Here is a 23,450-nt window from a genome sequence, read left to right as displayed (position 1 = left end):
GGTCGAGGGACTTATCCTTGTGGACAACAAAATCTGATGATTAATGTTTATGTTTTACAGAGCTAAAAACCTCTCAAGTAAATTCTACTGTAGCTGTCCTGAAAATATATCAGCGTGTGTTGGTATACCGGATATAAAGTCATGAGGATATACAGTAGGCATTGTAAACACGCACAAACTGGTCTCACACAGCCCCTAGCCATTACCAATCTTGACAAGCTGCATCCACTGCACGCCCCTGGTGCCGATGGCCACCATGGAGAAGCCGATAGTTGCGCCAACAATGCAGTGAGTCCCAGAGACCGGCAATTTGAGGAAGGAGGCGATTAGCTGCCAGACTGCTGACCCTGTGGATCCAACCAGACACACAAATCTCAGACATGTTTCATATTTAATTTGATGTTTTCCATCAAAAATGTAGCTCTGGAACTAGAGAAAACAATCCCACAAATTGATTGCATCATTGTGTAATTTTTCTGGTCAAGTGGTCAAACTGGATTATGACAGCATGCCACATCTTAAGTGAGGGTCTTTCGGTGTCTGCTGTTTCAAGTTCAAAATGACTGGCTTTAGGTTTGTATTGTTTGTAAAGGCTTTAACAAATGAACCTGCATTTTAATTTTCACTATAATCTGTAAACTGCAGATGCATTCTCCCCCATCACCACAGACTACCTTTCAGTTACAGTTTGAACATAAACACAACAAGAACTTGGATCTAAAATTGCTGAATGAGACACAGTAATTGCAGTGCATTTAAGATATGGGATTATACATCTTTGACGCTTGCATTTAATCTGTGACAGCCAATGAAAACAAAAACAAATAAGAATGCTCGATCAAAATCAATCATTGATGTATCAAGACATAAATACCATAGGGTCTGTTAACACAATCTTTTCTTTTCTACACTGAACAAAATTATAAATGCAACACTTTAGTTTTTGCCCCCATTCCTCACGAGCTGAACTCAAAGATCTAAGACTTTCTCTATGTATACAAAAGGCCTATTTCTCTCAAATACTGTCAAAATCTGTGTTCGTGAGCACTTCACCTTTGCCGAGATTAACCACCCACCTCACAGGTGTGGCATATCAAGATGCTGATCATACAGGATGGGTATTGCACAGGTGTGTCTTAGGCTGGCCACAATAAAAGGACAATACTTGGCCTTTTGTGTACATAAAGATCTAAGACTTTAGAGTCTATAAGTTCAGCTCATGATGAATGGGGGGAAAAAAAACTAAAGCGTTGCATTTATAATTTTGTTCAGTGTCTAATTTTTTTTATTTTTTTTATTTCAGGCAACATTAGACATAGACAAGTATATACTTTATTGTGCAGATTCTGTGAAACACTACAACCTGCTGGACACAATAGAAGTATTTCCTGCTTTTATCTAATCAAACCAAGAAGTCAAAAATTCTTCTAATTCTGTAAAAACAATGTGTCAGTGAAACACATTTCCTGATGAAGGAAAACTGTTTAGTGTTTCCTCAATGTTCACTTGCAGCAGGCTGCCACACCTGAATTTTCAGCGAACCGGGAATCCCCTGTGCATAATATCGCCTTATTTATCACCGTATCCCAGCAGTCACTTGGTCATTAAAATGGCATTGTCTCAGTGGGAGCCCCATTGTTTTCAGTTCAGCACAATTCATTTACTGAAGCAATCTATTGTTGATGTGTAAAGCTACGGTTAATACTCAACAATTCCTGCTTGTGCCTCACTGGGAATGTGTTTCAATGTGGGGGAGGTCTTTTCTGTGAAGCAACTCTGGGGATGTTAACAATGCTTCAAGTTTGGTTAGCGTTCCCAAAACATCACAGGTTTACGATTTATCTGAAAATAGATTTTCACACCGTTTGTCAGCACAAAACTAATTCTATCATTTCTCTCCTAAATTCAAGATAGAAAAGTGTTTTTTAAAACAAGCACAGATGTTCCCCAAATTAACAACTATGAACTTTTACAGTTTATGGTAGAATTATATAATTTAGCTGTTAAATTTTAGTTTGTGGCTCCAACTGTTAAAAGAAGTGGTAAGATGAAGAGTTGCAGAAGCTTTTTAATTTTGGGAAATGCTCAAGCTTCAAAATATGTAACGAAGAGCGAGTGAGTCCTCGTCCCTTGTGTCCCTATGTGTCCTACGAGGCGCTCTGAGTGCAGAGTGGCTGCAGCTCAGAGCATTTCAGAGAGGCTTGTAAGGTCTGCATCTTACAGGAGCATGTATTAGAATATTTTATCCTCTGCTCTCAGGTCAGGGGATTAAATAAATTTGACTTTAATTGAAGCAAAGTTGCAAAGGTCTATTGTTACGGGATTATGAGCTAGAGAATGGAGTTCTCCCATCATCCACGTAACAAATTTCCCAAATATCGTCAACAGCAAGTGTTTGTATAATGCAGTATACATACACAGAGGTTTCTTATAATGTATTTCAGGGCTGCAACTGATGATTATTTATTAGTTTTCATTATCTGGTGATGATTCTTTCAAGAGCCTTGTCTTATTTAGTTTGACCGACAGTCCAATACTGAAAGATATTAAGTTTACAATTATTTAAAGCAGAGCAATTCAGCAAATCCTCACATTGTAAGAACTTGTAAACAGCTTATTTTTTGTTTTAGTTTGACTAATTTTTTCAGAACTGATGTATTTATTATTCATTTGTGAATTCTTTCTAAAACCTTTTCTCTGCAGTTATCACCAGTTTGTTTCACTTAATGTAGCCAAGAATCAGTAACAGTTCAGCTACTTTTTTCAGTTACTTTTGTCAAAAGTAAGATATAAGCAGCAACAACATGGTTCACTGGATTAGGGCTGCAGCCCGTGTTTATTTACATTATCAATTTTTTTTGTTTGGCCATAAAAGGTTTGTTTTGTGTGAAAACTGGCCACTATGATTTCAAATCCCAAGTCCAAAACCCAAAAGGTATTCCAGTTTCTATCATATATCACAAAAGCAGCAAATCCTTACAATTGTGAAGCTGACTGACAGACATGCTTAATCAATTACCATAAAAGTGGCTGATTAAATGTCAGTTGATCTCATAGGCTCCTCGACTAATCATTTCAGTTCAGCACTGGATGTAAAAGCAGTCCAACTTACCGACCATGGCGCTGACCTCCCCTGCCATGAGTACGGGCACAGTTTCGTTGTACAAGTTGACATCTATGATGCCCTTTCGAATCGTCTCACCCACTTTGGCCCCCAGCAGCATTGAGCCCAGTGTCTCAAAGATAGACGCCAGGATGCAGGCCTGCTTCAATGTGACCACACCGGACCCCACTGCTGTGCCGAAAGAATTGGCCACATCATTGGCGCCCACTGAAAAGGCCAGTATGAAGGCGATGATGAAGCCAACAATGACCATCCACAGATACGGTTCCAGATCCATCTTGATATGATTTTGCCAGGAAAAAAAATCCAAATCGGAGAAAAACAAATAAAAAACTAGCTTAAATATTCTACAAAAACAAGCGCTCTGTGCAATGTGTTGGACTTGGTAAGCCCACTCCTTTTCTTCGTCCCCTGGTTATAAAGAGTTCGAGGGGAGAAGCACAGCCGCTAACTAAGCGTTTGGAGTTCAGTCCAGGGATTGGATATTAGTGATGGCGAGTGCAGGGAGCATTCCATAGCTTAGAGTGAGACAGTTTCCTTCACCTGTGAGAGAAACAAGAAAAGAGACAGAAACAGATTAGCAGCATAAGCCATGATTACTCTTTTTCAGCAGCAGCTACCGTCTGACAACACCACCCTGGGACTTCCTCAGAGAGCCTAAAACAGAGGGAGGGAGCGAGGGAGGGACCAAGAGAGGGAGGAGGAAAGCTTACAAGAGCAGAAGAATTACGGCCAAAAAAAAAGGATGATAACACCACAGAACTGGCATGGATGAAATGGGCACAGAACACCAGAGCACTCCAGTGGAGAAAGCTGAGGACATCTCAGATAGCCACAATAGGAAATAACAGTCTGCACTTCAAAGAAATCAAATCAGACTGTTCCAGAGAGCCTGCTGACAGCGCTGGCACTATAAAAAGACCACAGTGTCCAGAGTGAGATGTGAGCAATGCTCCCAACCCCTAGACTATTAAACACCTTATCCCCACACAACACGGCAGCTGACGTCTCTGTCAAACCTGCTTTTATTTCACAGCCTTTGCCTTGGACAGGACTATATAATTTCAGTATTAGACCACCAGACTATCTCAACCACCATCACTTTTATGTCTAACACAGTGATGACAAAACTGATATAACTGAATTACCGTGGATATTAAATGTTTTACATCATGATATTGTAGCCCTTGCTGAAATGTCTGGAAGCAGTTTGATCCAGTTGTTCTTAGTGAAACTGTCATTGTAATTGGTTAAACATTTCTATTTCAATGAGAGCCTGGTGTATGGAAAATTATATTACCCTTCTAATCTCTGCTCATTCAGCCTCAGCATGGCTGCGACAGTGCTCGCTGGGATACAGTCAAAGTTACACACAAGTTTTCTAACAAGCTTTGGAGTACAAGTTCAAACAAAATCGAAGGCTTTGCTGCAGCACAAAATGAAAAAAATAAGTGCATGGATATATGTTAAGACTGCAATGCAGTAAGATCATCAGCAGTGATGCTTTACTGCTGCTAGAGGTGGGAACAGTTCACAAAAATGCACTTTTTGGGGGTCAGGTAAGTAAAGTGATAAAACAGCAGAAAAAAATGTAACTTCTCTGTATTGTCTAACATCTTATGTCAAAATATACAGCTACGATAAGCATTTCATTTCAGTGACAATTGACGTAGCACTTGTAATCACATCACATCACATACTGAAATCTGGGAGAGTGACAGTCTCAGTTTTATCTCCATAGATCCTGAGGGGACATTTCTATGTAAATAATTATAGATGTAAATAACAGTCCTGTCTGACAATAAGCATGATTCTCCTGGATATGAGGTCAAAAAAAAGCAAAATACTAAACATTCCCTTGTTTCAGTTTCTACAATAAGAAGAATTGCTGCTTTTCTCTGTTTTAAATCATTGTAAACTGAATATCCTTCAGTTATGGACTTGGTTGGACAAAACAAGACATTTTGAAGACGTCCCCTTTGGCTAAGGAGATTGTCACATGCATGTTTTACAAATCTGTAAAGATAAAACAATTAATCAAGAAGATAATTGACATATTAACCAATAATGAAGATGACTGTTCATTGCAGCCTCACTAAAATCATTTCTTTAGAGCGCTGGTTGGTCGGTGATCCAGTGACTCGGGCTCTGTACTTGCGAAAGTTGATCGCATTAGATCCACTAGTACAACAGGCAAACTGCTTCCCATGTCCCTCTAAAGTTCCACCGGGCTAATTTACATAATAACAATGACAAAATGCTTAAAAACTGCTGATGAGGCCACCAACACTGAAGCCTCTGGTGGTCCTTAAGAAACCTCTACCCCACAAATGACTTGGTCTCCTCTTTTTCTTTTGTCTATGCCACATAATCAAAGTTATTTCATAGAAGTTAATGACAGTACATTTCCTTCTATGGTTAAGCCAATTGTTAATGGGGATCATTAAATGCAAACAGCTTGAAGGCCAGACTAGTGCATTTCTCTTGGCATGGACTGAATGTTGTGCTTCTCATCGCGTGGAGGCAGGCAGCCCCTTTCTGAACAGCCTGCGGCACGTTATGGCTCCCTCCTCCCGACCAAGAGCTCCATCTGGAACAGTTGAGGTCATGTACTGCTATCCTTTATCCTTTGTTGAACCACAACACACACACACACACACACACACACACACACACACAAAAAGATGATAATAATTTGCCTCTCTATCAGGTCAGCGCAAGACCACCCTGAATCAGAATCTAATACCTTAAGCGACTCTGAAAATTATTACATTGTTAAGAACAAACGTGATATGTTTCATTTTCCTCCTATCCCATGCTAGTTCTGTCTTATATAGAGGGAAAAAGCGCTCACAGGTTTCCAAATCTCAAAGAGACCGAGTAAAAAATTATTTAATACTTCATGTATCCCTGAGGGGAAATTCTCATTTCACCTCCTCCAAAGAGAGATCAGAGCACAGGATCAGAGCCCGGCATCAGTGCCCTTGAAATTATAGATTCAGTGTCTTCAGACAGTTCTGAGACCTCTTGGGCTCAAAGTCAACAAACCGAAGTCATGAACTCTATCCATGAAAGTCCATCAAGACGACTGCTACTAACAACCCTAGGTAGGATGTTATCTCTATCAGAATTTTTGTACAAGAAACATTAAAATGAGATTTCATAGCACCAATGTGCATCAACATTAGAACTGAAACAATCGATTAATTCGATTACTAAAAAGCATTGACGCAAATTCTTTCCATCAATGCTCCGTTTAATCCATATAACTATATAGCACACCGTTTCGTACGGACATTTATTACTGTCACACATCGCGCTTACCTGTGTGAACACATCGTGATTATGATGGTGCTGTTTGCAAAGTGGACGAAGAGAGAGAAAATAGCGAGGGTCGAAGAAGAAAGTGTCCAAAGTATGGGATTATTTCAAGCTAAAAGAAAAACAACAACTCTGTTAATTTACAGTCCGTCCACCATAAAAACGCCACCGCACAAAAGTGCTTCTGCAGCTCTAGCAGACATTAAGGCTTTATAGAGACTTTTAAGTTACCCTAAATATATACTTTTACAGCTCATTTCATCAAGAATTTCATCTAAAATCCTTTGCGTTTGAAAAACTCTTATACTTTTGAGAAGTGCTGTATAAATAATATGTTTTACAGTCGAAGACTTTGAAGGTTAAATGCAAGAAGCTGTGTAAAAGTTTAATCCAGGGAACACCTCCACCACAAGGGGAGCACAGAGTCAAACATGGCACACCACCAGTGTGAGATGTAGGAAAGATGAGCATGAGTGACTTGAATGTGGGCGTGTACACAAGTATCAGGCCTTTAAGGCACACATCTTCTAAACAGGGAAACATGGCAGCTGCAGCTGATACTTTGGTTCATTCTGAAGACCTTGTCCTGCTGCAATACACAAACACCAGCTCACATACCACCTCTCCCAGTTGTGCACGTATAAACTATTTTCTCCAGGGCTCAAACTTGTAACGTAGAGTAATTATGTTGTAACCTGTGGTGCCCTCTTCGTGACTTCTGTGTGACAGGGGAAATTCAAACCTCTGTCCTCTATGCAGCAACAGGAGAAGGGCAGCATTCAGTTATAACAACAATAATAATCGTAGTAACTATAAAAATAACATGGGTTTGGTCTTTCTTTGCCTTTCCAAAAAAGGGGAATAACCCTGGGCCAGGGTTACAGGATACAGTCGGTATATACAATGAAACCAAAAAGTGACTGCCTGGGGGCCCAGATACCAATCAGAGAGCCAGGTGTAGTACACATGCTCACCTTCACCCCTTATAATCTGTGAAATTTGGAGCTTAATAGTTTCCTCTTTCTAGAGGAAATTAATAGGTTTTCAATACAGTTCTACTAAAGCTTAGTGCCCCAAGAACTTCCACATTTAGTAAAATATAATAGTGATTATGAGCTAAACTTAACTTTATGCCTGTAGGTAAATTCTGTCTATGTATTGGATCCATCCTAACTATTCACAACTATTCAACTATTCACTGGCATCCACAGTGGGGAGCCAGCCGAGTGTCTCCTCAAGGGCAATGGCAAAAGTATTCTAGAAAGCAATATCTCGATATTTGCTTTCTTGCTAAGGGCTATATGAGCAGATACATACCACTCATGTTTGCACAGTAAATGTTAAACTCCAGCCAGCAGCCACATAGCTTCGGACATAACTATTCCTTTACCATGCATGTCTCTGGGATGGCAGAAAACCAAAGCACCTGCCGGAAAACCCATGCAAACAATCTGGACATCCTTGTCATGTGCAGACCCACTCAATACCAAGACTGCCAAATATAGACAATAGCAGGCTGCATTCCTATCCGAGCTGTGAGACAGTGTCATAAAAAAGGCTGGTCTTTTGTAACCTCAGAAAGGAATTGTCCAAACTGTGGTCAAACGTACACCACACTTCCAAAACAAAAACCTGTCTGCTGCTCTGAACATCTGCTGTGTTAACGCATCAAAATGTCCATTGCACAGTTTGAATATGGAATACACAGCAGGGGGATGTTTATACATGCTCACGGATCAAAAGGTGTCCTTGCATAGCAAGTCAACAACCCTGCCATGACTGGCTACATACATGGGTTTGTTCATACAGGAACCATTCAGAGAACACAGTATGATCCAGAGATTCAGTTTCAGATTCAAAAACAAACAGAGCTCATGTGAAATGGATTTTTTTGCTAATAGATTGGCTATATAATCTTCATTATGTTAGAGCACCTCACCATCTCAGGCTACACAGCCGAGTTGTGTGACTTCTGTGTTTACACTGCTACAATCAATGATTTATCGGGACCTTGAAACCTCAAAGAGTCAAGTCCTTTAAAAGAAAAGCAAGAAAAGAAAATCTGTTGCATAAAATGTTATGCAACCTGAGTGAATGTTCTCCTTTCCTCTTTATTTCTCAATAACAATCTAATATACATTTTATTTCACCAGTTATTTTTTGCAATTTACCTTCAAGGACTATTACACCCCAAACTATAATTTAAACAACTGCCCAGTCAGTCAGCTAATAAAAAAAAACAAAAAAAACAAGCAGGGGCGACAGTTTTGTAATGCAGATTCAACGGCGGTGATAATTGCTTTTTGCTACCTGGGTAAGAATGCACTACATGATTATGTTGCTGTTTTGCTGGTCATTGGGATACGGAATAAAATGCTGAATTTAATTTGAAAAACTGGCAGCAGTACTTGACCAGAGGGAAGAAATGACTGCTCAATCAAACTATTAAAAGGACAGATATTTGAGAGGATATGCAGGAAACTTACTACGTACATCTTGAATAGTTGTTGTAAGTTAATGTATAGTTATTTAGAAAAGCACAGATTGCATGACAGCTACTAAACACAAAATAGATTTTTTTTTTTTTTTTTAAAGACCACTATTGTATTAAAATACTGATAAGTTAGTTTTAAGCTGTTGGAGGAGAGATCTGCATTTTTAGAACAGGTGAAGGACCTTTTTTCCCCTTTTTGAGGGGCTGCAGCTCAGGTTGATTTATCTGTCCGTAGGATTCTAGATCACAATGTTGTGAATTAAAATCCTAACCAAACTAAACATCATGTTTAGCTATGATAAAGGTTTGAGATAATCAACAGATCAACCTACAGTGTGTAACACAGAGCCTCGCTGTTCAACTCAGGTGAATCATTTATAACAATCTGCAGAAAGTGTGTCACGACTGCTGCCCAAAGTGCTGAACCTGAGACCGCCAGGGATGTGGGAGCTGTCTGAGGTGATTGTGAAAGTGTTGTTCACACTGATAAACTTTGTGACACCAGGAGAAATCTGTGAAGTTATGTTATGCAAGTGGTGGTAAGTAGTGTGGGTACCTTGGATTATACTGCCTGAGTAATTTCAGTTCATGTCTGTAACAAAATATTAAATGACATTGATTAATATTGTTTTGGTGTTGTTAAAATGACCTCAGATCAAACTTCTTGGATCAGAAATACTGCAACTACAGCTTTTGGAAACTGTCCTCCATGCAGGAATGCCAATACATCCCCTAGCACTCCAGAAAATAAGAGATTGGTAAATTGATAGTGTGATTCATTTGCAGGTTGTGCATTATTCATTGATGGTTCCATACTCTGCTCCTCCTGTCCACATGTCAAAGTGTGCTTGAGCCCCAAATTGCTCCAAATGGGCAGGCCAGCGTCTTGCATGGAGGCCGTGTGTGCGTGTCAAATTGTAAAGCCCTTTGTCCGCTACGGTAGACAAGCACTTTAGTGTGCAGTCCGTTCACAATTTACCATGTCATACCTGAAATAAACTGCTGTCCCATCTAAAAGCTACCCTAAAGAAAAACACTTTAAGGCGACTGTGTGAGGCAACATGCTCTTAAGGATTATTTCTGGCAGACACATTTTCTTCCTGTGGGTGTCAGGTGGCAAACAGTCCACATAATGAGGACACTGACACAAAACACAACACGGGGAAACAAGACTAAATTAGGTCTTCATGTTGTCTATGCTGGAATATTTAATCATGGTGTCTGGAGGACAAATTCAAGATTTAAAAAAAAAAAAAAATATAGGAAATTGTTAAATACATGTGGAGAATATTAATTAACTTTAACTGAAGGGAATCATAACTAGCTCCCGCTACCTCACAACCAGAGCAAAGCATTTTACAGCACTGACCTCAGGGAGTATTAGTTGTTTGACTGCTCACAGGCTTCTAGTTACAAACTAACTGTGATCACTAACTAATCGTTTGCCACCATTACTGTACAAAGCTCATTAATCTGCCTGAGATGCCACTGCACCACAGCCACAGCTGGTGCAAAATACTGTCACGAGCTACAGTCTGCATTGACACGCGGCTGCACTATCCACGCATTGATTCAACCCTCCCCCTCCCATCACCTAACCATCTGTAAGCACATGCTGAAAGGACCAGAACTCGAACATACATACAGCGTCAGATGATGACTCACAGCAGCATCCTACCAGTGCAGGCTAATTGTTACACCTGAAACGTACGCAACTGCAGTCCGTGCTTTCAAGGACACGGGACGCTCACATCTACCAGATGGCTTATAAAGTAAAAAAAACAAAACAAACCTGAGAGACATGGTTAGGACAAAACACAGAGAAACAGGCAGACTTGACAGCCTGGAAATCAACTCCACTCACCTTCATGTCTCCTCACATCAGTGGAAGGTGAGAAAGTGGTGGAGATGAATGAATGAATGACAGAGAGAAATGTAGGTTGGGAAAAAAAGAGAAAAAGGGCCGGTAATAAAACAGGGACTGAGCATGTGAGGGAAATAAAATATTGAGGAGAGAGGGAAAGAGAACAGCTGATGACAGGAGGAAAGGAGGAGAGAGAGGAGCAGGAGAGGCTTAGTGAGAAATCAGCAGGTTGTGGTGGTGTTGCAGGAGAGAGGAAGGAGAGAGCGAGCTAACAAGAGAGCGCCGAGTCTAGACTGCCTCTTAAAGGAAAGCATCCGCATTCACAGCACATGCCAGCCAATGACAAATGGCGGAGAGGCCAGGATGTACCGCTGATTGGCTGTCTGAGTGCAGAGAGGATGGACAGATGGAGAGGAGGCAGCCAATGATTGCGGAGGAGGATAACCAACAGGAGGGGGAGATGACAGGGAGAGGAGGTGAGTCTGTGTGTGGATGTGTTTTACAGACAGAGAAAAGCAGACGGATCAAGGGCATTCAGAGCGCTAGCATTCCCTTGGTTACACTAATCAGAATGCTGCCCAATGTGAGTATTATAAAGATTAATATAATATGCACATGTTGTCACCTAAAAAACAGATGGATGGAAAGAAAGCAACAGTGTGGACAAATAGAAGGAATGAGCTCTGGATTACACAATCAATATACGAGGCTCGTTACTGCAAGTCTTCAGTATGATGAAATGAGCTGGGCCACTTGGGACATTTTTCTTGGTAGCACAGAGGGCCCATCACACAAGAACATACACTATCTCAGCAATGATAGCTGGCTACAATCCACCCATGTCTGCCACAATTGTGCCTTTCAAAAGACATGCTGAACAGTATGGCTTTATGCGACTTGGTTTCAGCCGGCAGAGACATGGGCTTTGGTTGACAAAATGAAGAGTGCAGGGCCAGATCCACTGCAGGCTCGTTGCCGACAGTCCAGGTCTCTTCAGCAGTTCCTCAACGCTCGGTGATAATACTACAAGAAGCACGACAGGAGAAATCCTACACGCAGACCACCTCAGACACATTAACAGGCCTTTTCTAGCAAACTAGTCTGTGAGAGAAAAGGCAAGAGAAGCAAACTAAAAGAAGCTTTCTGAATGTGTTTTTTTCTAAACTATGATTGCGGCACAATACTCTGGGCTTTTTAAGTGGTTATGGCATCTGGTTTTTCAAACTTCGGAAAATTTACCAGGCTCGACTGGTTTTATTCAGAAACCCCTGTGCGTGGTTGGTTAACATAACATGACTGCCCCTAAGACCTTAAGAATTAATTTTCTTCTCTTTAGCCTGAGTGGCTTGTAAAAGCTCAATTCTCTCTGAAGCTGGTTCTCGTTGTGCAGTCTATTGCACAACAGATATTTATCATTTTTATGGAGATTTGTCTCAACCGCAAAAGACCTGCCTCACACAGATCCTGTCGTGCAATTTCTTGCTCGACCAACACACAATCTATGCAATGGTTTAACCATATAATTAAAGACACTCGTTACTCACGTACACCATTGAAGCTAAGGCAATGTCTTGTGTCACTCAGCAGTTCAGGTCCCGTTCCCCTCGTTCTCACATACTGTGTAAGGACTAGAATGGGGTCGATAAATTCATTTGTCCAGTACTGTTCAGTGGTCTGATCTTGTGTTTGTTTGAGTTCCTGTGGCTTCTCCCCTATCGTCTCTTACTCATTCTCTCCCTTTCTGTCCCCCAACTGGCCCTGCCTGCTAAAAAGCCTATCTGCGTCAGCTGCACCTGCTGCCTCTGAGCTTCGCAGCAGGGAGGCGCTGTCTCCTAGAACGAAAACACACACAAATACACACACACACACACACACACACACACACACACTCTGTGCAGTGTTGAGATCAGTCAGCCTCTATTGGCAGGAGGGGGTCGTTTAAGAATGACAATAACGGCGTGCATGACTGCAAAGAGCATGTCGCTCTCACCACCATCTTCAAAGCCTCCTCGCACAAATTTCCATAACTCATTCTATTTTCTCTCCGCTGCTGTGGGTCTGCATTGCAGCACCAAGTCAGGTTGTCAAGAAGCAAGTCACTCTGGTAATCCTTCAGATTCTGTCTGACGGCCATTACGAGCACACATGCAATCTGTCAAAAAATGAATGTGGGCCTGCAGCTAAATCAATAGTTTTCAGTACACTTTTTTTGGCTGATTTACCCTGGCAGGGACGATTGATCACCATCCTACTGTCTCCTCGCAATCACTGAAGTCCCAAGAAGGCAGTGAAACATCTCCGGGCACAATGCCTCCTTGGAGGAAAAAATAAAAAATGAATGAAATCGCCGCTTAACTACATGCTTGATGAATATTTATATTCCCGTCACATTCATTTAGGTTTAGCACAAATACCGACAGCGTGTGATATCTATATTAGTTACATGTAATTTTGGGTGCCGTTTTTGTGTAGAGTTCAAATTAATTACGAGCATCTGAATATACTGTTAACACACCGTTGATTATTAAAAATCTTGATGAATGGTTTTTGTGGCACTCTCACCACCAACCACAAAGATAAACAACAGTAATAAAAATAATACATCACTTACATTTACCTATCTATATTAATTTAAGCATCAACGTTCTACAAGGCTGTATACTGTGGATTTCCACAGCAGAACATGCCAGTTCAAAGATTACTCCACTAGGGCTGAAATGATTTGTCGATTAAGTCGATCTTCCGTTTAATCCATATAACTATATAGCACACTGTTTCGCACGGACATTTATTACTGCGCATCGCGCTTACGCTGAGTGAACACAACATGATTATGATGGTGCTGTTCGCAAAGTGGATAAAGAGAGAGAAAATAGCGAGGGACGAAGAAGTGTCCCAAGTATGGGATTATTTCAAGCTAAAAGAAAACAACAACTCTTACTGTCCGTCCACCGTAAAACAAAATTTATGTCGCCTACCACAACAGCACCTGATCAAAAAGCACCCGGTGTTCTGCCAGCGGACCGCAGACAAGGTAACAGTAACTTTAGCATTTTACTGAAATCATCATTGTTGAGTTGAAGGCTAGCCAAAGTAAGCCGCAATCCTCAGCTGTGAATGTACCCACGTGCGTTTGTTGTTGTCCTGGTTGGGCCGTGAGTTTGGGTTGCAACGTCACAGTGAGGAGTTAACTGGGTGTCGGGGAGCTGCACCTTAGTATAACTTGTATAGCACTTGGGTGATGTTTGTGTTGGTAAAGCAGTTGTCTGGTTATTGGTCTGTTGATGTTATTGGCCTGATGTTTTCAGTATGACACACTGAATTTCTAAAAGGACTAATAAATATCTATGAACTTAAACAGCTATGCACGTCCCCTTTAAGTATTAAATTAAATTCATAGTATGCCAATTTATTGCCCACTAAATACATACAATATTTCATCACTACTTCTAATGAGACATCTGTCACATTAGTGTTTGCTACCTATGATGTATTCAATATTTCTTCGGTGGATTAATATGGTGGGTGGCGTGCTACCGTTTTCAATCGAGTACAAGGGATGACAAAAATCAGATATGTCAATCTCACACTTCATAGACTGAACAAGTATCTGAGCCTTTAGCAACACTAAAGCAGGCCATGTACAACAGCAAACAATTGGGGCCCCCCCTCTGGCTTGCAGTGTTGAGTAAGCCGTAGGTTTAAATACTCCTTTAAGGTCAGCTCTCTCTGGTTTCAGGGGAGAATGTGCACGAGTTTGACTCCCTCACCCTGAAATGGTAGAGTGACTAAATCGACTCCTCCCTATTTGAGTGTCTGAACGCCACTGTCTGTACATTGTTTGTCTTTGCTGTGGTTTATAAAGGGTCTTTAAAAAAAAAAAAAATGCAGCAATACAATGAAAACATGAAACATACATATATAATTGAACAGACATTCAATTAAGCAATTCACATGTTTTCAACAAGTGAAGTAAGTCTTTAAAAATGGGATTTGAAATGATTCTCAGGAAAGGTCCAGCTCCACACAATGCATAAAACCCCCTAAAATAGCAACACAAAGGATGCAGTGCCATAAATAAAGCTTTAGTCTGGCAGAAAATATTAGTCATCTCTGAGAATAAACCATGCTCACAACAGGGATCCTAATTGACCAATCAAAATGTGCTTCAAACATGAATATAGTGCCAACTACTTTATTACCAACAGTAAGGGGGGCCGGTTTAGGTTACTAGCCTTCACATCAAAAGACTACCGACACAATTAGGTTTGGTACCTACCAACAATTTAGGTTTTTTGAAGTTGTAGTCCAGCTTTCTTCTCTTTCTGCCACCTGTCTCCATGTTCCTGAGTGTAGGAGTCATCTTATCCTTGACCCCTCTCTGTTTGCCTCTCCTCTCTCACCCCCCTCCCACGCTCAGCTTTAGCCGGACAGTTCCAGTTCCCTTCCACGAATCAGCATGGGTACCTAATGGCAAAACATGTCGCCTTCACCCTTGTCCTTGCTCCTCTTTCCTCCTCTGCTTACCCCTCTCAATCTCTCCTCATCTTACGTGTGAAAACGGAGAAATGTTGGTCTGGCCCTGTACTCACAAAGCACTGCCAGGACCTCCAACCTACCTACCTCTTTCTCGACTGCTGAGACTGGTAATCTACTGTTGGCATGCTCTGTGGTATTAAAATGTGTTACTGGGCCGAAGTGGGTGCTGGCATTAGTGGGTGCTGAAAATGCAGCACAAAAAGGGCAAGAAACGCTGTGAGAAAGGAGAGGCACGCTAATGGGGATATCTGCATCTTGTAGTCTGTTCTGACCTTCCATCTACATTTCGCTGTCGACTGACTAATGAAGTCTTAACGAGGGTTCTCCAAAGTGGAACTTTTATAAAAGCTTATAAAAAAATATTAATCCTTTGTACTTTTTCATGCTTTGTTGTCTTATAATATTGAATCAAAGTACATTTGATGTGGTTTCTGACCTTGACTTACAGAAAAGGGTAATTTAATGTCAAGTGAAAACAGAAAGCAATCTAAATTTTTTATTGTTTCTTTTCAGGTCTGTTCTTACATGTTCATATTATTGTTCATATTTTTTTTTTATAGTACTAGCATCCTCCAGGTGGAACTTAAAGTTACTGCATTTGTGTGGACATGGGCTTAGGATACATTATTATTAGTGTTTGTGAACAGATTTAAGGGGAAAAAAGTTAATACATAAGTTTAAAAAAAAACCAAAACACTAGCTGTTGGACAAACTGTAGATTTTTATAAAGTATAGTATGAAAAGGCATATAGTTTCTATATAGTGTAACTCTGTGTTTAACTACAGTCTAACAAACATTTGTGACCTTGGATGGCTGTGCCCCCACATGTGAGGTTAAAAGATAGTGAGAGTGAGTGAGAGAGAGACAAAAAGAGGGAGAAAGAGGGGAGAACACTCCCTCCAAAGCTGGATCTAGTGGCCTGTGCCCTCCTGCTCTTAATCCTGGCTTCCAGCACATGACCCAGCTAACAGTATTATGGAGCGCTTTGATTAGACCTGCTGTTGTGCGCACGTAGTGGGAGATGTGGAAGAGGAGGGGGAACGTGGGGTCCTTTACTCTGCCACCACTTTGCAAGAATGCCAGGCCTTTGCACAGACACATGCACACGCTAGTTTCTCTATCCCAGTGGGGACATCTCATTGACACAATGCATTCCCTAGGCCCTTACCCTAACATTAACCATCACAACTGCCTAACCATAACCCTTACCCTAACCTAACTCTACCAAAACCCTTAAACTTAAAAGTCTTAACCCTCAAACAGCCTTTTAAACCCACAAGTGTAGCGGAATCCCTGTTTTTGGACCCCATAAATATAGTAAAATAAGCCCCCCTACACACACACAGTATTAACTATATGTTTAACTTCAGTGTACAGTCTATACACAGTAGAAGAAAAGACACGAGACTGACCAGATTAGGCCTGCAAGTCCTTGCAAGCGGATTACACCGGTACTGTTATTCTAGGTGAAAACTAAGAGTAATGCTCAAAAACATGCTAGAATTAGCCATGGCTAATAGGCCACAGAAAGAGTTGTGAGAATGGCACTCATGGCTGTCACAACAGGGAGGGGAATTTCACATGACGACTTCAGCGGTAGGCATTAATCGCATCAACAGGTCTTGCAAGGGAGACGTTTAGGAACCAATAGAAAAAAGCCAATTTAAAATAGGGCTGAGGATATTGAAAGTCAATCCTGAATATTACAGAGTATCAAAAAAGTTGGCTCTAAATTTGTGGTCAGATTTGTGTATGATCAGATTTCTTGATTTAAATCTTAATTTTATACTATATTAACTAAATGTTTATACTCATTAAAGAAAAATGTATGGTTTTAGTAACTGTACTGAGTCTGTTATATTGGCTCAAGTATCAAAAGTTTGAACGATACGTGGCCCTGTTCAATACAATATTATAGAACTAGACAATTTCTGCTGTGCTCCTACAATATCATGATAAGGGGAGGAAAATAAAGCTGGTCAGATTTGGGGGAAAAAAAAAAAAAAAAAAAAAAAAAAATACTGTAGAGAGGAAAATGTTGGGGTATTCAGCACAGCATGTCTTCACCACGGGGGACGAACAGTATGTTGTATTCCCTCTAGGGAAGATACTTCTATGTCCTTACAATGTTTATACAAAGATAAACCCCACAGCAAAAGCAATAGAGGTAAAAAACATAATACAACATATTTAAGACAAACCAGTACAAGTCTCAAGATAAAATTATTTTTGGTCAGATAAGGGAATTTGCCACTGATTTAACAACAAGTTGATTTTTTTAAGCCATTGATGATATTTTAGTCGAGAATGAGGTTTCTGAACTACAAAACTCAAAACAGATTAATGAAGATAGAAACTGAACCGTCCACAGGCAGGTTCCTGACAGTGAACAAATGTGCACCAACAAAATCCAGGACTGTCCACAGAGTAAAAATATTGGATCCATGTAGCTACAAATGCTACGACTACTAATGCAGCATGAATGAGTTCATCTTAAAAAAAAAATAAAATATCACACAATACACACTGTTTGACCAGTGTTATCTATCACACTTACAGGACATGGTGAACACACACAGATTCAGATTGTACTTTTCAAAAAGGAGTGGTGTCTATTTTTGCATTTGTGTGGTAGGTTTTCAAAACAGGTTACACCCAGATGCACCACATGATATAAGAAAAACTAAATCTGGCAGTTTATGTCTACCAATGTGCTCAACTAAAGCTGTACTTGTAATGTCTAGGTTGATAAACAGGATAACTTTGTAATGTATTCTTTTTACAGACAAAATAACTATTATTACTCTTGTTCTGTCCAACAACTTAATTGCTTGCCTACAAAACACCACCATTTCAGACTATAGAACAAAACGTTTCAATACGGCTGTTGCACTGACTCTAGGAAGAGATATTTTTGGGGACAGCATCGTTTGAGGCTGTGTGTGGCATGTGCTGCTTTCTTTGTCTCTTGTCGCAGCATGCTTGACGCTGAAGGAAACTCATTGTGACAAGTGGTCTGCTGGTGTTCCGGTGATGGAGGGTAGATGGGGAGGAGGGTGGGTTTTGAATGGATCACCTCTAATCATGTTGGGATAAATCATTTCCTTCAGATTTTTCCACCCATCACCTCAAATCATCACATCATCTTGCCCCGCCAGGAGGGGGCACACTGAAGCTCAATTACCCTTTCAACTTTCAATCCATGGAGTAAAGTATTTCCATTGCTATAAATGCCATTTAAAGCCTAAAACACTCCATGTAGTGCATTTGCCACTGCAAGAGGTTATGCTACTGCTGTCTCTTTTAGTTCGTCTTTCTGCACCTCCTGCAAGCTGTTGTTTCTTTTAAAACTTGCTGCGATACACAGCTGCCTTAACTGAAGCAATCACTTTTTTTTTTTTTAATATACGCGTATATTTTATTTCCTCCCCGACATGACTTCATAATGACCCAGTCATAGCATTTGCATGAAACATAGCCCCATTATAGCAGAACTGAATGTGAAGGGATCACCTTGTGTCTCCGGCTAGATGCACTCTCTCCACTCCAAGTTACAATTTGCCTCTCCCACACATCAGACCATAATGTGGAGTAAGATAAAGCTGCAGTAGGACAAACAGTGAGAACTATAGACTGTGGTGACTGCCAAATGAGTACATGGTGAACAAATCAGTGGTTTTAGCCTCTTGGTAGACCTTAATGGCGATTTGAGGAAATGATCGAACTGCACATTTTCTGACCAATATTGTGATTTAAATTGCTTTTGTTTTCTATAAATTAAACTGCTCATGTATTTGTAGTCATGCATCTACCAAGGATCACCACATATGTACCTTTTTTCTACATTAATAGAATCAGACAAAAATCATGCAGTTGACCTCCCAGGGTTCGGTCAGTTAGACAAAGGTCTACCTGCCTTCTTTTCTACAGAAAAAATAAATAATCGACCAACTTATTGAAATAGTAATTAGTGGCAAACCGGACATTACTCACTATTCAAATACAATCATGACATTTGAAAGTGGCTTTATATTGGTTAATAAGTTGCAAATTTGACGACTAATGACAAACAGTTCAAACCACTTTAGCTGCTTCCCTGTTATTCTGCAATGGAGTTAGGTGACTCCGGTATGTTAGCTTTGCATGATTCAAAAAGAATTTCATTTCTTATACTGGCCCTTCATACAGGCCCTCATTTCAGCCTCTGTCTGATACAAGCTGGAGATGCTCCTGTCTCTTTGAGGCATGAGTAGAAAAAAAACTGTAGAAACCAAGCATTCAGAACAGGGGGAAGTCTGAGGTTTTGGCTCACAGGGATTTCTTTTAAATACGTTTACCTCATCATTTGAAGCTTTTAGCCATGTTTTCCATGACCATCTGAAATTGTGACATTACAGATAAGACATAAAATGTGGAGAAGCATAACAGGTCCCCTTTAAGCTAAAATTATCTTCACAGACTGACAGGACTGACTACTTCACAGGCCCAAATTCTGGGAAGGTCTCAATTCAGACCTTTTTAAGGTGATGAGCTTGACTAACTGGGAGATTCTGACGTCTCTGCCCAGCTAGTACCTGCTAGCTTTATGTACAGAACAACATAGGCTATCACTCTGAAGTTCTTTTATGAACATTAAATACACACTCTTTAGCCTCAAGTGTTCTTAAAAAAAAAATAAAATAAAGGGGGGCCATATGTAGTTTTTTTTCTAATGAAATGAATCACTTTTATTGCCTGCTGAAGGGGTTGTAACCTCACATAAAAATGTTACCTCTGACAGCCAGTATGTCTTGTCCTATGTGAAGACTTTGGGTTGGATTTTCCAAAGTTAGGGCTGGACAACAATAATTATCGCAATATTTTTCTTCAACAACAACAAATGTTCAATAAATATTCAATAAATGTTTGATTTTATTCACTTAAATCAAACAAAATCAGACTTAATTTTACCATGTACCATGAGATGGTGAGAATTACTTAATTTTACTTGCATATTTGTTGACAAAAGATTTCGTCATAATTGTTTTGAATGTTCAACCTGAGATTTGTGAGATCCACTGTTTGGCATCAAGTGTTAACCATAAAGAAGAGTTTAATTACAGTTTACATTTACATTGAATTAACCATAAAGGTTTCTTCAACCTTCACTCAGGTGCAAAAATCGGCCTTTAAACTCAAAAGAAATAATTTGATACTTAACGTGATAATTATCGAAAGATATTAAACTTTATACCGCGATAACATTCTTGGCCATATTGTGCAGCCCTAAACAAAGTTTTATGTACTGGAGCCCTTAGTTGGCTCACATTAGATAATGTTAGCTCACAGGCTAATACCGATCAGTCGTTTTAGCCTGCAAGAAATGATGCAACAGCACAAAGCAAATGTGGAGCGATTTGTTTATACTAGCATAGAGTGATGCAAGGCAGGTGCAGCTAGCTATCGTTAGCACTGATCTACCGCTGTTTGCTTTGTAACGTTCAATTTAGATTTATCGTTATTTTACAGAAACTCAGGTATACAGCTTTTCCACCGCCTCAGTAACTTACGTGACCCATATAATATACAACTTTACAACATAACGGTGCAGGAAACACCACAGAGGAAGACCCATCCACTACAATAATGTTACTTAGTGCAGTCTAACTGTTATGAAGTGTGGACACAATTTATAATTTTCAGTCTAGCTTACAAACCGCTTTCGTTATCATCCAATACATGTAACGTTATTATGTAACCAGCAGGGATTAGTTCAACCTTAAGCGGATAAAAATATTAGTGCAACATTGTACAGGGATTTTCCATGAGTTTCCAACATGTTTAAGGGCTCGACAATAACGTGGCCCAATGGCCGGGGCCAGTAAAACGTAAGGTCGGGACAGTTGAACTTGCAACTCAAAAAACTTAACTCAACATCCTGCAGTTGTTTTGCAGCTCTTGGCGCGCACCGATGTCCAATCCCGAGTTGTAGTTATGTGACGAGAGGTTGTCAAATGTTATTTCTCTAATCTCAATCATGCTGCAACCTCTGAGTCGAAAGTGAATCCATGCAGACGGAACTTAAAGCTGCATTCTCTCTAACGGCCAGCAGGGGGCGAGTTCCATTAGAAATAATGGTAAAATGTTGCTACTTCTTAGCTGATTTATTACCTCAGTAAACTCTTTTAAATGAGTTTATAGTCTCATTCGCTAGTTTCAAGTCTTCAACACAGCATGATGTTTATTTAGTATATTATGGTCCAATTTAGGGGGAAATCGACGATAATGCAGCATATGATTTTGGACGGGACTACCTTGTGACTGACAGGTTGCTACCATGGCAACCTGTTCAGGATAGAGGCGACTCGTGTCCGCTTCTGTGTACATTTTTCATAAATGGCTGTCGGCAGGAGAGCACGTCATGTTTGAGTCTGTTAGTATGTTTTGTTTTAAAAGTAAAATGTTTATTTTTTATAATTTTAACTGCGATTACATTTGTTTAGTTTTTTTATATCCAGGATGTATTTAATAAACGATTAAACACTTTTGGAAGGAGGGACAGTAAAAATTGTCTTCGGGCCAGTAAGTTTCAAACCCACTGGCCCAGTGGGGCCACATTCAAAAAAGTTTAACGTTGAGCCCTGTGTTTTGTGAATCTGTCTCTCGGTGTGTCGGATTTTGCTCGCTCAAGTTTGAGCACGTCTACGAGCACACACCAGGTTGCAATCTAAAAACTGCACCACTAGTTAGGGCTGTAGCGGTGAAGTAATTTCCCCTGCGGCAATATGTTGAGGCTCAACAGCGCGGTGTGCAGTATTATCGTATTTTTCATCAATGAAGTAATTTGGTGCCATATAACTACATATAGTTGAAGTCAGTTGAAGCTTATTAAGACAGTAATTGTGTAAGTAATAATCAAAATTGCAACATACAATTATAAAACAGTTTAACCATAGGCAACAGGAAAAGTGTACCCTATCATATTTTGGAAGCCACAAACATGAGTGTTAAAGCTCAAAGATTATGTTGTACCGGTAAGTCTTCTCAGCATTACCAAAGGGGGGGGGGGGAATGTGTGAAACATTATGAAGATGTCATCACCTGTTCAGTACAGCGCACGCTGGAGATTTTCAACGATATTTAATCCTTGTCGCCCATAGTTTACTGGCCTGACATTACCCTGAGCAGCATTTTGCTCGAGGATTTCCCCAGGGCTTCTTGTACTACATAAGTATTTTTGGTGCCCGTGCATTTTCCAGGCTCTGTTCCAAAATGGTTCTCATTTCTATTTTTGGATTATCATGAATCTAAAGAGGACCAATTATACAATTTACCATTATTAAAAAGGAGGGCAACAAGACCTATATTAGACCAAGAATCATATCATCCACTCAGTTTGAATCCCCTGATAATTATTCTTTTAAGGAAAACAATTGCCCCCTAAATAAAGCATTAGGCAGTCTCAGGTTGTTAGAGCATAATGACATGATTCAGTGCCCAAGAATATTGCTTACACGTTGAATAGCCTATGTTATAGACCAGTTTGGTCCGTACCAGAGATGTTACGTCAAGTGTGACTTTTACTCACACTGATTGACAGTTTTGCTTCTTAGATTTTTCCATAATGTAATCAATAGTCTACACGGGGAAACTAATTTTTTATATATATCTCACAGAGACCCCTAGAAACCATGTACCATGAGATGGTGAGAATGTGTGGACAAGTTACCCTTTATCCTATCAATCAAATTAGGTAATTTCACTCATCAGCACACCGAGAAAAACATGGGTTGTCGATGCCAAAAGTAAATATTGCCATCATGCCAGCAAGATTTTTAATTACAGTATGGACGTGCAGGAGAAAAGTAGGTACTTAAGTTTTATTTCTGATTGATTGTGGAGCCACTAAACTGTCAATGACACACAGTCATGTCACAGTAACTATACACATCCATGACAGTAAACCATTTAGAAAATTGGTTTGTAAAATGGTTTGTTAAGAAAGAAACCAAACCAGAACTCAGAAAAACTCTACAGCCTCACTATGATCTCTTGACATCTTGTTAACTGGCATGACAGATGTGCATCGGCTAACAGTATGTGTGTTTATTCGGAGTGTGTTAACTGA

General features: G+C 40.1%; 1 protein-coding gene across 6 annotated transcripts in view; it reads right to left on the bottom strand.

Moving 5' to 3' along the window:
* Positions 1-23,450, bottom strand: part of slc20a2 (solute carrier family 20 member 2) — a 54,130-nt gene that overhangs the window by 18,891 nt on the left and 11,789 nt on the right. For all 6 annotated transcript variants that reach the window (XM_046033808.1, XM_046033809.1, XM_046033810.1 and 3 more), the window contains exons 2-3: positions 3,113-3,667; positions 207-347 (exon numbers count right to left, since the gene is read on the bottom strand). In XM_046033808.1, the coding sequence (XP_045889764.1) occupies positions 207-347; positions 3,113-3,401 (430 nt within the window). In that variant the 5' untranslated portion in view covers positions 3,402-3,667. The remainder of the gene's footprint in view (positions 1-206; positions 348-3,112; positions 3,668-23,450) is intronic.

Source organism: Micropterus dolomieu, linkage group LG21 (genome assembly GCF_021292245.1).
Source record: "Micropterus dolomieu isolate WLL.071019.BEF.003 ecotype Adirondacks linkage group LG21, ASM2129224v1, whole genome shotgun sequence".
NCBI classification, from domain to species: Eukaryota; Metazoa; Chordata; class Actinopteri; order Centrarchiformes; family Centrarchidae; genus Micropterus; species Micropterus dolomieu.
The sequence above is the reverse complement of the archived record's forward strand: the minus strand, read 5'-3'. Positions and strand labels throughout refer to the sequence as shown.